This window comes from Trachypithecus francoisi, unplaced genomic scaffold (genome assembly GCF_009764315.1).
Source record: "Trachypithecus francoisi isolate TF-2019V2 unplaced genomic scaffold, Tfra_2.0 Lachesis_group17, whole genome shotgun sequence".
In the NCBI taxonomy this organism is placed as follows: Eukaryota; Metazoa; Chordata; class Mammalia; order Primates; family Cercopithecidae; genus Trachypithecus; species Trachypithecus francoisi.
In genome coordinates, this window is record NW_022681462.1 from 40022443 (window position 1) to 40035881 (window position 13439).

The 13439-nt window shown below is 39.2% G+C and overlaps 1 gene segment (V, D, J or C); it reads left to right on the top strand.

Annotated features, from left to right (window-relative positions):
- The first annotated feature begins 5386 nt into the window (after positions 1 to 5386).
- LOC117062889 overlaps positions 5387 to 13439 on the top strand; it is a 126188-nt gene continuing 118135 nt past the window's right edge. The window contains 1 exon segment of the V gene segment in view: positions 5387 to 5486. Coding sequence covers positions 5438 to 5486 — 49 coding nt within the window.

The window sequence follows — 13439 nt, forward strand, 5'->3', positions numbered from 1 at the left end:
GAAAACAGCTGGTAGGCTTCTTTGGGTATTAGAAACAGCATAAACCTTTCTGGGGTGGGCTTTTAGTCACATTAGTCAAAATCAAAATCACAAACAAAGCCACCAACCTTGAACAGAGCCCTTTGCAACAGCAGCCTTGGAGGCTGTTCAACAAGACATGGTCCAAGCACTTCTTTTAGACCTTTAGAGCCTGTTAGCCTGATGGCAGTTCAGGTGTCCATAGTCTCTCTGCATGCTGACTGGAGTCTGTGGCAACAGAAAATTGTCACTGAGTGAGCCAGCCTCTCAGATACTGGACACATAAACTAGCTGAAGCAGCCACCAGATGTGCCTCTTTGGAATGGCAATTCCTTGCTTGCTTTTGGAAACTGATAGGGACTGGACATCTTAGGGCTGAGCACCAAGTGTGGCGCTGCTGAGTGAACTGCTCCTTTTCACCTGGGTGCTTAAAATCCAACCAATAAAACTGGACAGTCTCAATAGAGCTGCATTATCAAATGGAAATGGTATATTCAGAATCAGGCCTAGTCAGCAACCCGTGGGATCCTAAGGCTCCATGAACAATTGGCAAGCTTGCTAGAAGGGGACTAGATGACCCATGGGGGATGGTTTGACTCTGCTTTTGGCTACCTGAAGTCCAAGATTCAGAGACATGCCTACATTGGTATGGCATGGTTCAGTTAGGGCTCTGTAAAACATGCAGACTGGGGGTGGCTATCATCTAGCCAGTGGATGACCATTTTCTTTACTGAGACTGATAATGGTCATTCCACCCAATGGGCCACACTACATGCAATGGTAATGGCCATGCAAGCCTTTCTGTCACCTCTTGCTACATTTTTACCAACTCTTGGGCCATTGCCAACAGTCTAGCTATCTGGTCAGGAAAATAGCAATGCAACTGAGTGACTGGACTATTAAAGCATCCCCTCTGTGGAGAAAAGGACTATGGTAACAGCTTGCCACCTGTAAGAGAAAAATATCTCATTCAACTGGATGCTGGGACTCCCATGACCACCCTTGAGATGAACTTATGTCATGTTTTTGGATGCCCACTGAGACTTCACTCTGACCAAGGAAAGTTCTTTACTGCTCAAGCCACATGTCAACGGACACACTCTCATGGGATATGATGGACTTTCCATACACCTTGTCATCCAAAGGACAATGGATCTATTTAATGCTAGAACAGCTGACTCACTCACAAAGCAACTGAAGAGTGTACATCAAGACAATCTGTTAATAGGGTGGTACCCCATCTGACTATGGCAACTGGACATTAAATGCTGCATTGCAGAGCAAGGGAAATATGGCATGGAGGTGCAGGTTGAAAAATACTGAGCTGAGTAAGGAAGAAGTTGAACCAGACCAGGCGCCTGATTGGGCTGCCACTGTGAAATCCCAAACTCAATGTTTCCAATCATTTTTTTTCCTTTTATAGTGTATGTTCTTGGGGGTGTTGCAGTCTAGACCACCATACTAACCCAGACAGGCCTCCTAACTCTAATGTGGATGGAATGATTCCCCTGTGTGCCTTCTATGGGTTCCACAGGATCAGGAAATACCAGGGTGTTAGGGTACTTCTGCTGGTAAAGGGGACATCTGATTCCTCCATTAGGGTGGATGATGTTATCAGACATGTCAAGTTTTTACAGTACATGACCTCCCTTCTAGAACTGTACAACCGAGGCTGAAAGGACTGGGTCAAGCAACAAGAGTAATGGGTGCCCAAAGAGGTTGTACTCTTGAACAGGGACAGACAGATTGAGTCCCTCCACTAACTTAGCCCAACCCCTGTGGATGGGTAGAGGATGCCTGAGATCCTGGGGTGGGTGGGACATGGGGCACTGACCTGTCAATCTGCTTTTCCTGCAAGGACTAGGCAGCAGAGACCCAGAAGCTTCACGTCTTTGTTAGGCTCTTCCAAGCCACCACAGATAATTTGATAAAACACTGTATCTGCATCCCAGACCTCACCCTGTCACTGACTGAAGTGGTTCTTTCATGCTACTAATGGTAAACTATACCAGCTATATAGGATTAAAAGACTTCTGAAGATTCATGTTAGTGATGGTAGAACAACAATGCAAATATACTTAATGCCACTGAACTGTACGCTCAATAATGACTAAGATGGCCAATTTTATGTTTTCTGTATTTTACCATATTTAAAAATTTTGACATCTATAATATTGTTGCCTCGTAAGAAATTGTACTATTTTCTAATTGTCTGAGAAAATGTAAATAAATAAACAATCACTTTGGGATGCCATTTTTCATACCATGTTTTGACAAACAATTGTTTTCTAATGTTTACTTTTAGGGTTGAAATTAGAATTCTTTTTTTCTGACTCCTAAGTCAAATAGTATTTTGCTCCAAGTACATTGCCTTATAAAGTAGGAAAATAGTAAATATCGAGAATGTTTATTACTACTATTAAAACTCCCTTTACGTCTCCTATTACCATCCTAAATATTACAGCATAGTTAAAGTGTTTGAAAAGTGGCTTGGACAGTATTGATTCTGTCCTCAAACTCCTGAAACACAACAATGACAGAGAACTAGCAAGAAAATGCTAATAAAAACATAGTTTTTATGACCATTAGCTGTTCTGGTCACTGTTTTCGGTGAATTAAGTAATTTTTTAAAAAGTAGTTGAAATGTGGGAACTCTCATACATTCTTAGTGGAAGTGTAAAATGGTATAACAGCTTTGGAAAACAGTTTGGCAGAGTCTTAAACACCTATTGTATTCAACCACCCTCTTCCAATGAATGCAGAATTTTCTGTTCTTTACTGGAACAACTTACATAAGTAGTGATTACAAGTCTTGAGTTCCAACTGTGGATGTGCTCTCCAACACTCGGTGTATGTAAAGAAGATAAATAATATTAACAAAGGTTAGGTAACTATGAATTTAAAAAAGGTATTTGACAAAGAATTCATACTTCCTTCTCTCCAAAATTACCTGATGATTCTTGCAGGAGTGAGCCTGATTTGATGCCTCTCTCCTTATGATGATAGAAGAGAGGCACCTCCTGAAATTGGTGAAACCCTGCTCCCTGCAACTATAACCACAACTCGGTTCCCTTCATCCTTTGATCTAGTCTTTGATTCTGTGTCTCAGTCCCACCTAATCTGTGACTCAAACAACATTTGTCAGGAAAGATTCGGGATAGACTTCTCAAGACTCCCTAGAGGTGTCAAATTCCTTGACCATCATCTGTTCACCTCTAGAGGGAGTTGTGGGTACGAAGAAGAGCAGAGCTTATAAATCTTCCAGCTGCTTTTACTCCCACTGTACTCCACAAAAACTACCAAAATCACAACAACAACAAGAACCGTAACAACATCCACAACATCACAGGACAAGCCTCCACTGTTTCCAATGCTTTCATTTCAATAAATCTTCTCTGTCTTTATCTCAAGCGGCTAGGCATTTTGATAGTCATGGGAATTGTATTTGTTCATAACAGGAAAAGTAGGGAAGTCTTTGAGCAATGCAGGACTTCCTTAAGTCAGTCACTCTTCAATTTTTGGATCATCATTTCACACATACACACAGCAGGTTTCTAACATGTATCTAGAAATCTATGAAGTAATATGTACTATTAGTCCATATGACAGAGCCTGTGTTTTCTATTGTATTGTATTTCCCTGGGTGCTTCTGTCATTCTTTTATTTTATTTTAGCTTTTGTCATTAAAACTAGAGTATTTAAAATTTAAAATTTAAATTTTAACTCAAAAATTAGCACATTCATGACACTCTAATTTCTTAGAACCTAAATAGATAAAATTCTCTATTTATAAGAAACTGCCCTAATGAATATGCTTATTTCCGAGACAATTTGCAAAATTTCAAGACAACAAAGCTGAAGAAATTATTCTGAAACAGGCTTCCAATAATGATGGTAGTTTTTCCTCATTGTGAGTCATGGGACAAGAATTAGACAAAAAGATAACAAAGCAGAATAAGGATTACATAAGAAAGAAGGACAACAATAGGACATGCTAACCTTTTATAGGATAAAGTTTTGGTGATATTTGATGAGAAGAAATGCATTGAACACAGCTTGGTGGAGCTGATTGAAGACCTGACTAACTTATTGTTTCAAGACCAAATAATTAGAATTTTGGGAGTTGCAACCAGATGAATGGAAGAAAGGCTGTAGAACCAAGGCTGTGGTTGAAACACATTTGATTGACTTCCAGAATATTTTCCATGCACCTCTGTTACGGGGCATAATTATAATGCTAAATATTTTAACAATCCCAACAACAAAATTAACAACAGTGTACATACTGTCCTAAATAACGTTGTAAATGCTTTATATTATTTAAGCTGTACATAGCACTGTAAGGTATATCCTACTATTGTCACCATTTCACAGATAAGGAAACTGAGGTAAAGGGAGGTTACGTAACTTGATCAATTTTAAGCAACTCGTGAGCAATGGAGCTTCCTCACCAGCCCAGAGAGTACTTCAGGGCTTATCATGATAACTTCTGGACTATTGGAGGGAAAATAAACCTAGCTAAGGATGCAGCTCCAATTCCTAAATGAATGATGATTACCTCTGAACTTGCTTTCAACTGACATGGGAAAGTAAATGATTTTTAACAGCTTTAGGAAAACAGCAGAATTTTTGTGAATTTGAATCAGTACTATGAACAGAGGAATTTTTAAAAGTTGTTAATTTGAAGAGGCTCTGAGTCTAGGTTGATGAATGTGTTGTTCAGAATAGCGTGGTGGATAGATGAGAGGATCACAAAAGGAATAGTTTTTTGCCTGCATGGACAGAATCATCTTCTGTCTTTAGGGAAATGGTATCACTACCCTGAGGGTTTGGAGCCCAGGTCTCACTTATCTGTGCCGTTGTGAAAGTCCTCGCATCCACAGTGCTGAGGTTAATTGAATGTTACTCTTTTAATTCCTGCAAAGAATGAGACAGCTTCCGAACCCTCAGAAAAGATCACTAACAAGTAAATACAAGTATATCCGGAAGATAAAATTGTAATAGACTCTTCTTTTCAACCTGATCCATCATGCAGTTAGGGAGTTGACTAGGCACAGTTGGAGTACAAAGAGAAAAATGAAACCACAGCCTTCTATTTTGTTTCTCACAGACTTGTGCCAAACATTCTGTGACTAAGTCTAGGTGATGGTGAGACAAGAGAACACAGTGGTTAAATTCTTTGGCCACAGGGGAGAAGTTCTACCCTCAGGCTGAGCCAATGGCCTTTTCTGGCCTGATCACCTAGGCATGGGCTGCTGACTGCAGGGAGGGGAGGCAGATGGTCTCAGCAGCCGGAAGCCCAGCACCCACCCCAGCTGCTTTGCATGTCCCTCCTAGCCGCCCTGCAGTCCAGAGCCCATATCAATGCCTGGGTCAGAGCTCTGGAGAAGAGCTGCTCAGTTAGGACCTAGAGAGAACCATGGAAATCCCAGCTCAGCTTCTCTTCCTCCTGCTACTCTGGCTCCCAGGTGAGGGGAGCATGGGATGGTTTTGTATGTCAGTGAAAACCCTCTCAAGTTTGTGGGGTCCTATTACCTGGCAACTCTGCTCAGTCAAAACAATAGTTAAAGCTCAATATAAAGCAATAATTCTGGCTCTACTAGGAAGACAGCGGGTTTGATCTAAATTACACTGGGTGACTTTTCTGTTTTATTTCCATTCTCAGATACCACCGGAGAAATTGTGTTGATGCAGTCTCCAGCCATCCTGTCTTTGTCTCCAGGGGAAAGAGCTACGTTCTCCTGCAGGGCCAGTCAGAGTATTGGCAGCAACTTAGCCTGGTACCAGCAGAAACCTGGGCAGGCTCCCAGGCTCCTCATCTATGGTGCATCCAGCAGGGCCACTGGCATCCCAGACAGGTTCAGTGGCAGCGGGTCTGGGACAGAGTTCACTCTCACTATCAGCAGCCTCGAGCCTGAAGATTTTGCAGTGTATTACTGTCAGAAGTATAGTAGCTCGCCTCCCACAGTGATTCAACTTGAAACAAAAACCTCTGCAAGACCTTCATTGTTTACTAGATTATACCAGCTGCTTCCTTTACAGATAGCTGCTGCAATGACAACTCAATTTTAGCATCTCTTCTCTGCCTGGGCATTTTGAGGATCTTAAAAAAGTAATCCCTTGATGTATTTAGACTCTGATTCTTGTATTTTTCCTCAGATCAAGATGGACAGCCAGGTTTAAACACGGTTTCACAGTAATGGCCATTGGATCAGATTTACATCAGTGGACATCAATAAGTGTCCCAACCAGAGCCATAAGGCAACAACAATAGCAACAAAAATAATCAAAATTGGAAAAGAAGAATTAAAGCTGTCATAATTCACTGATGAGGGATTGTGTACAGATAAAATTCAAATTTGTCTACAGAGAAACTATTAAAATTGATATGAGAAATAGAAAATCATTAGATTCAAGATCAACTTATTAATTCATAGATTCAAAAATCAATTTTATTTCTGTATAACTGAAAAACATGCTAAAAATTAACATTATAAAACAAACACACCATTTACAAAAACATCAAAGTATCAATTATTTAGAAAAAATAGACTAAATACACTGTCTCCAGAATATTATTTTGAAAAATAAAAGAAAACCTAAGTAAATAGAAATTCATATTATGCTCAAAGACTGAATGTCTTAGTATTATAAAAATGTCAATTCTTCAAAGATTAAAACATTTATTACGTATAAGAAAAATCAAAATCCTAAAGTATACTCAAATTTATATTAAGAAGCTAATCTAAATATTATATGGGAATGTCAAGGGTGTAGAATAGCCACAGTGAACCTGAAGAAACACCAAAATGAGAACTTACAGTGCCTGAATGCCTGGAATATAGTGTGGGTGACAGTATGGTGATGGTGAGATCAGAAGTTTAAAATTTGCAAACATACATATTTTTGGAAATAATTACTATGCACATACAGCCAAATCTTCTTCAACTGTGCCACCAGAATCTCACATTTCCAGAATTAGTTTCTCACAGTGTGATTCTTAACATGGCATCAATAATTCTCAGTCTCCCCAGTAAACGCAGCTCAGTGCATGGTGCAGCTATCCATTTGATTTCTACAATATTGTAAATGGTAGAAAATTATATTTATTTGTCCATCAGTTGACTCAGTAAGAGCTGTTCATTTGCAGAGAGGTACCCTATTTTAATAAATTCCAAAGCTAAGAAAGTCAGTGAATGCCCATGTAGGAAGAGTGATAGGAACAGCTGTCTTAGCTTTGTCCAAGACTTCCTTCCAAAAGGGATTTCACTGGTCACTTTCATTTATCACCACTAGTAATTTATTATAATTTATTGTAAGATAGTTTACTGAATATTATATGAAAGTGAAAAACAGAGTAGTTGTACCAGTACTGGAAGCACTGTTTCACTGAATACAAGTTTTTCACACTAATGTAAAGTCAAAACATCTTAAGTCCAATCACCATGAATTAGGGACTTACTGTAAGTTCAGGGAAGTAACTATAAAGAAACTCACACATTTTAAGAAAAATAGAATATATTCCTGATAGAGGTACAGGAATATATTATCTAAAATGTACAGTTTTCCATTTTAAAAAATCCTGCAAAGAAACAGAAAAGTATGATCAATATTGAGGGAGCAAAACAAAACAACTGCAGCAAGAAAACAGTCAATGAAAGCTGATTCTGATGTGTCCTAAATATCAGCTTTAGCAAAGACTACAAAGCAGTTATTATATAGATGTTTAAAAAATTATTCTTAAAACTATGATCACATAGTTTTAAAGACATAAAGAGGTATAACGACAATGACTCAGCAAATGGAAACTCTTAAAAAATAGAAACTATGGAAAAGAATCAAGTGGGAATTCTAGAAACAAAAAGTACAATAACTCAACTGAAAAATATATTAGATAATTCCAACATGAGTTTAAGATGGCAAAAGATTCAGTGAACTTAAAAATAGATGTACTGAAATTATTGAATCTAAATACAGAAAGGTGTTTAAGAAAAAATGTGCAAGACTTGACAGAATTATAGCTTGGTTGAAAGATACCAACAAGTGTGTAAAGGGAGTCACAAAGAAAGCAGAGAGAGAGAAAGTGATCAAAAAATACTTAGAATAGTAATGACAACAGCTTTTTAAAAATAATGAACCACAAAGGTAATTTAATCTATAGATGAAAGAAATTCAGTGAAATCCTTTTAGGATGTAACATGAGATTAATAACAAAATACATTATACTTAAAAATGTTAGAAGACAAAGAGAAATTCATGAATGTATCAGGACTAAAAGCTGACTCTGCATACGACACAATAATAATGCCATTGGCTAAGTTTTCATTAGGACTGAGGGAAGCTGGAAGACATTGGAATGACATATTTAAGTACTAAAAGGAAATAAAAGAGGACAACCCAGTAATTTTGTTTCTGGTGAAAATATTCTTCAGAACTGAAAATATTCCTTGATAAACAGAATAAATTCATTAATAGCAGCTATGCCTTAGAAGAAATTCAAGAGGAAATCTTTCAGAATCACAGAAAATTACAGCAGGCAGGATTTTGAGCCCACAGGCCATCATGAAGGACTCAAAAGTAGTAAACAATAAGAATAAAGCTGGAAAAAAACCACACAATTCAATTTATATGGCGTTAAAGACATAAAAACACAAATTACTGTGTTCGATGTCAGAATGACAATTACCTTGGTTGAGATGGGGAAGCAGTTACTGAATAGGAAGGTGCATGGAAGAAGCATCAGCAGAAGGTAAATACAAACTTTTTTATTAAAAAATTTATTTATTAGATCTTTGTAGGTTGCATAGTTTACAAATATTTTCTCTCATTCTGTAGGTTGTCTGTTGACTCTGTTTATAGTTTCTTTAGCTTGTACAGAAGCTCTTTAGTTTAATCAAGTCCCATTTATCAATTTTTGTTTTTGTTGCAGTTGCTTTTGGAGTTTTCGTCATTAAATTTTTACTATGGCCTTCGTCTAGAATGGTATTTCTTAGATTCTTCTCCTAGTGTTTTTGAAGTTTTAGGTTTTACCTTTAAGTCTTTAATTCATATTAAGTTGATTTTTGTGTATGGTGAAAGGAAGGAGTCCAGATTCAATCTTCTGTATGTGGCTGGCCAGTTATGCTAGCACCATTTATCAAATAGGGAGGCTTTTCTCGATTGCTACCTTTTGTCAACGTTGTCAAGATCAGATGATTATAATGTGCAGCTTTAAGTCTGGGTTCTCTAATCAGTTACATTGATTTATGTGCCTATTTTTGACCAGAACCATGCAATTTTGATTACTGTAGCTTTGTAGTATATAGTTTGAAGTCGGGTAGTGCAATGCCTCTGGTTTTGTTCATTTAATCTTCAAGATGGCCCCATATTCCTGGCTCCATAACTACTTCCTCTATCAGTCCAGCACATCCACGCAGGAAAAAAAAAAAAAAAAAAAAAGATGTGAATTTACATTTAAAACTACATCTCTTTGAAATTGGATCCTGGCAAGCTGGATTGTAAGCAAGTTTCTCTAAAAAATCAGGCTCAAGAAAGGCCACAGGAGGACTGTGCACAGGCTAGACTGCTGTGATTTGGCCACCCCTAGTCCTGCATGCAAATGCTCCCTGTAGTCCTCAGGCTCCAGTCTACTGATGCTGATGCAATTTGTTCCACTCCCTCTGTTGCTGAACCAGGCTGAGACAATCAGGGCCAAGTTAGACACGTGAAAAATCGGAGTTTAAATCTTTGTCCAGTTTTGTTAGAATCTAAAATACTTTTCCATATACATAAGCAGTGGCTTGCCAGGAGATGAAGACTCTCCCCCCTACAGATCCCAACAGAGAGATGGAATCCGGGTCAGGATGATGTCCCCATTCATTGCTTAAGCATAAAAGAGGAAAGTGGCATTGATGGTGCACAGCAGGAACATACACCCAACAGCTCAATGACCTGGCCTTTCCCCGGTGGCTCCCCTTTCACCTGGTCTCCAGAAAGCCAGGCTCTAGGACAACTGTTCCTGAGTCCCCAGGAACATGCTAGTAGGGAGTAGAGCTCAGAGGATTACTAGGGGAATATGATATTGGTCTTCCTGTTTTGGAGACCAGGTATCATTGGAGCCTGGATTGATCCACATTTTCAGTTTATCAGAATCCAGTCTCCCACATTAGAGAGAGAAACAGACTTTTTTAAAGTAATCAGATTTCCCATCACTGTTCATCCTTCATGCTGATGAACTGTGAGAAATCTTAACCAGTGGCAAAAAGAAGGCAGAATATGGGGCTCACCAAACCAAGAATAAGGTGCAGCTAGTCTCTGAGTATTAAAAAGACCTACAGCTCTGAATAACGGTGTGTCTGTAAATGGTGCATGCATTGAAGAATCACAGTACCATCTTTGCACATCTGCAGTGAATTGCTTGACCTAATACTGGTAATTACAATGACTTAGGGATATCACAAAATTATTTTGAGAACATCTAAAATGCTTATGATAATTTTTATTAAAAAATTAATTTCACACTTATAAAAATGTAGTATATCACAAAGTATTCCCCCCCACAACTGAAATAACTTCACAGTATGTTGAAGAACTGATAGCTCCACCCTCTAAGGCTTTATACAATAAACCACGTGCACGCATGCACACACACACACACACACACATTCACACGCACAAAGACATATTTTCCTACTTACCCCCAATACAATTTTAAAATTCATGATTCCATGTAGTTCTCACAACTGCTTCAAGGTTTGGAAATAGATGCCCAATAAATTCTTTGGTAACAAAATGTCCATCTTGGAGAAATATATTCTCCGCAAACAAATCTCCGCTGCCCTGGTATGCCCTCAAATACCTGAGGACACTGAGCCTGTGCTGAGTTACTGAGATGAGCCAGCCCTGCTGATTTGCATGTTCCCAGAGCACAGCCCCCTGCCCTGAAGACTTATTGCTAGACTGGTCACACCCTGTGCAGGAGTCAGACCCAGTCAGGACACAGCATGGACATGAGGGTTCCCACTCAGCTCCTGGGGTTCTTGCTTCTCTGGCTCTTGGGTAAGAAAGAAGAGCACTAGGAATTTATTCAACTCAGTGTGATCAGTACTGCCTGGGTCTTCAGGGATGTCTTCTTATAACATGATTAAGTGTGTAAATATTTGTCTTAAGTGTTTCCAATTTCAGGGGTCAGGTGTGACATCCAGATGACCCAGTCTCCATCCTTCCTGTCTGCATCTGTAGAAGACACAGTCACCATCACATGCCAGGCGAGTCAGAGCATTAGCAATGATTTAGCCTGGTATCAGCAGAAACCAGGGAAATCCCCTACGCTCCTGATCTATGATGCAACCAACCTGCACACCGGGGGCCCATCGCGGTTCAGTGGCAGTGGATCTGGGGCAGATTATTCTCTCACCATCAGCAGCCTGGAGCTGGAAGATTTTGCAGCTTATTACTGTCAACAGGAGTACAGTTACCCTCCCACGCTGTTATAAGCCAGAACAAAAACCCTTAGGGAAGTTGATGTGTGAGGCTGGGCTACCCCAGATGCTCCTCCTGGTACTTTCATCTGCTGGAAGAATTTCTCAGATGCAGCCAAGATTTGAAGGTTTTGGTAAGAGGGGCCAGGGAGGCTCTCTGCACTCTAACTCTTTCTTCCATGTCATCCCAGCAGCAGAGACATGGCAATGTCTCTCCTGACTTAAAAAAGGAAAGCAATTATGACACCTGGGGAATCCATTTTATGGCCTCAATCAGTGTTGATACATCAAAAGATTAAGATGCTCTGCATATTCTAAGAAAAATCCTGTAATTATAAACAGGAAATTATAATTCAAAATACAAGCCTGGGGTTATGGTTATCAGGGAAGCCGATGCTTGAAACAGGGGAATCTCTGATGGTCCACCAGAAGCCAGAGTGCATCTAACCATGAAGGTCTGGGCTGCCTTACATGTGGTCCTTGGACCTGTCTAGGAAGTCTAGATTTGAGGATGCTGATGTTCTTGGCTGCCTGCAGCACCTCTCCATGTGATTTTCTAGTTCTCAATTCAGTCCAAGGGCCTACCTGCAGATGTCAATGAATATTGAATCATCCTTTTCTGACTTTTAAATATCATGAGAAGACATCTCATTGAGCAACTCTACAAGATACCATAAAGGGAAAATGGGTTTTGGGAGATGTACTTCTAGAAATGCCTATAATAATGGGGAGTTGAGAACTAATAGTGAAGTAAGGTTAATATTCTCCCAAATCTCAAAATTTTCTGGGTATGCAATGGCCCCAGAATACCCTTGCATGTGCTTCCATGTACTATTAGCAAGTTTGGGATCATTGCAAGTTAATTTCATTTAGTCATAAAGTAAAAAGAAAAATGAGAAACTTGCTTAGAATACATAGCAATCCTTTGACAAACAAATGAAAATCCTTTCTTGAAAAACCAAACAAGAAAACGAACTTGTTCACAGAGTGTCTTTTTCCTTAATGTGAAAACACTTTGCAATTTAAAATTTGTCCAGATTTCAGCCACATCCTCAGCATCACTGAGCGTGTGACAAATGCAAAGTAGCAGATGCACCTTAGATGGATTACATGATACTCTCCTGCTTAACAAGTGCCCTGCAACAGAATCACCCTGCTAAGCCCTTCTTTGATAAGTCAGGTAATTGTTAACATGAACAAGAAAATAAAGGGTTAGTGGTATTAGTCACTGAGTTTTGAAATGCCATATACTTTTACATACACTTTTTCACAAATGAGGCAATTTTCCCAATTTTCAATCAAATACTATTTAGTTTTAGTTTCTTCTCAAAATATTTCTCAATAGATTATCAATTATTCATATTAGGACCATCAATTTGATAAAATATATCTATCTATATAAGTGGATGTTTAGATATTATATTTGTCACCTTTTACCCAGGTGGTCAAATCAGAAAAGGCTATTAGCTCAGCCTGAGTGTACAATTTCTGTTCTTGACCACACAGTTGTATCCCTGTGTCCTCCTGTCTCACTAATCATCTGGACTAAATGAGATGATGCCTGGCATGAGACTGTAAGAAATAAAATAGAAGCCTATGGTCCCATTGTGCTCCTTCTACCCCACATGTGCCTGGTTGTCTGTCTCCCTTCATGCATGGCAGAATCCGGTTGGAATGAGAGTTGATCAGAACTTTATCTTCTAAGTATAGTTTTCACTTCCAGCTTAGTGATCTCTCCTGAGGGTCCTGAAGCATCCTCAAAGAGTAACACTCAAGTAACCCCACCACTGCAGGTGCAAGGATGTCACAATTGCACAGATGAGCAGGACTCATACTCTGACCCCTCAGAGTACTGATATCCACTCCCTGAAGACAGACAATGGTGCTGTCCAAGCAGGCAGGTAGCAACTCCTTGAGTGATTTTTAAACTTCCATACCACTCATTCTGCACAACGTTTTCAT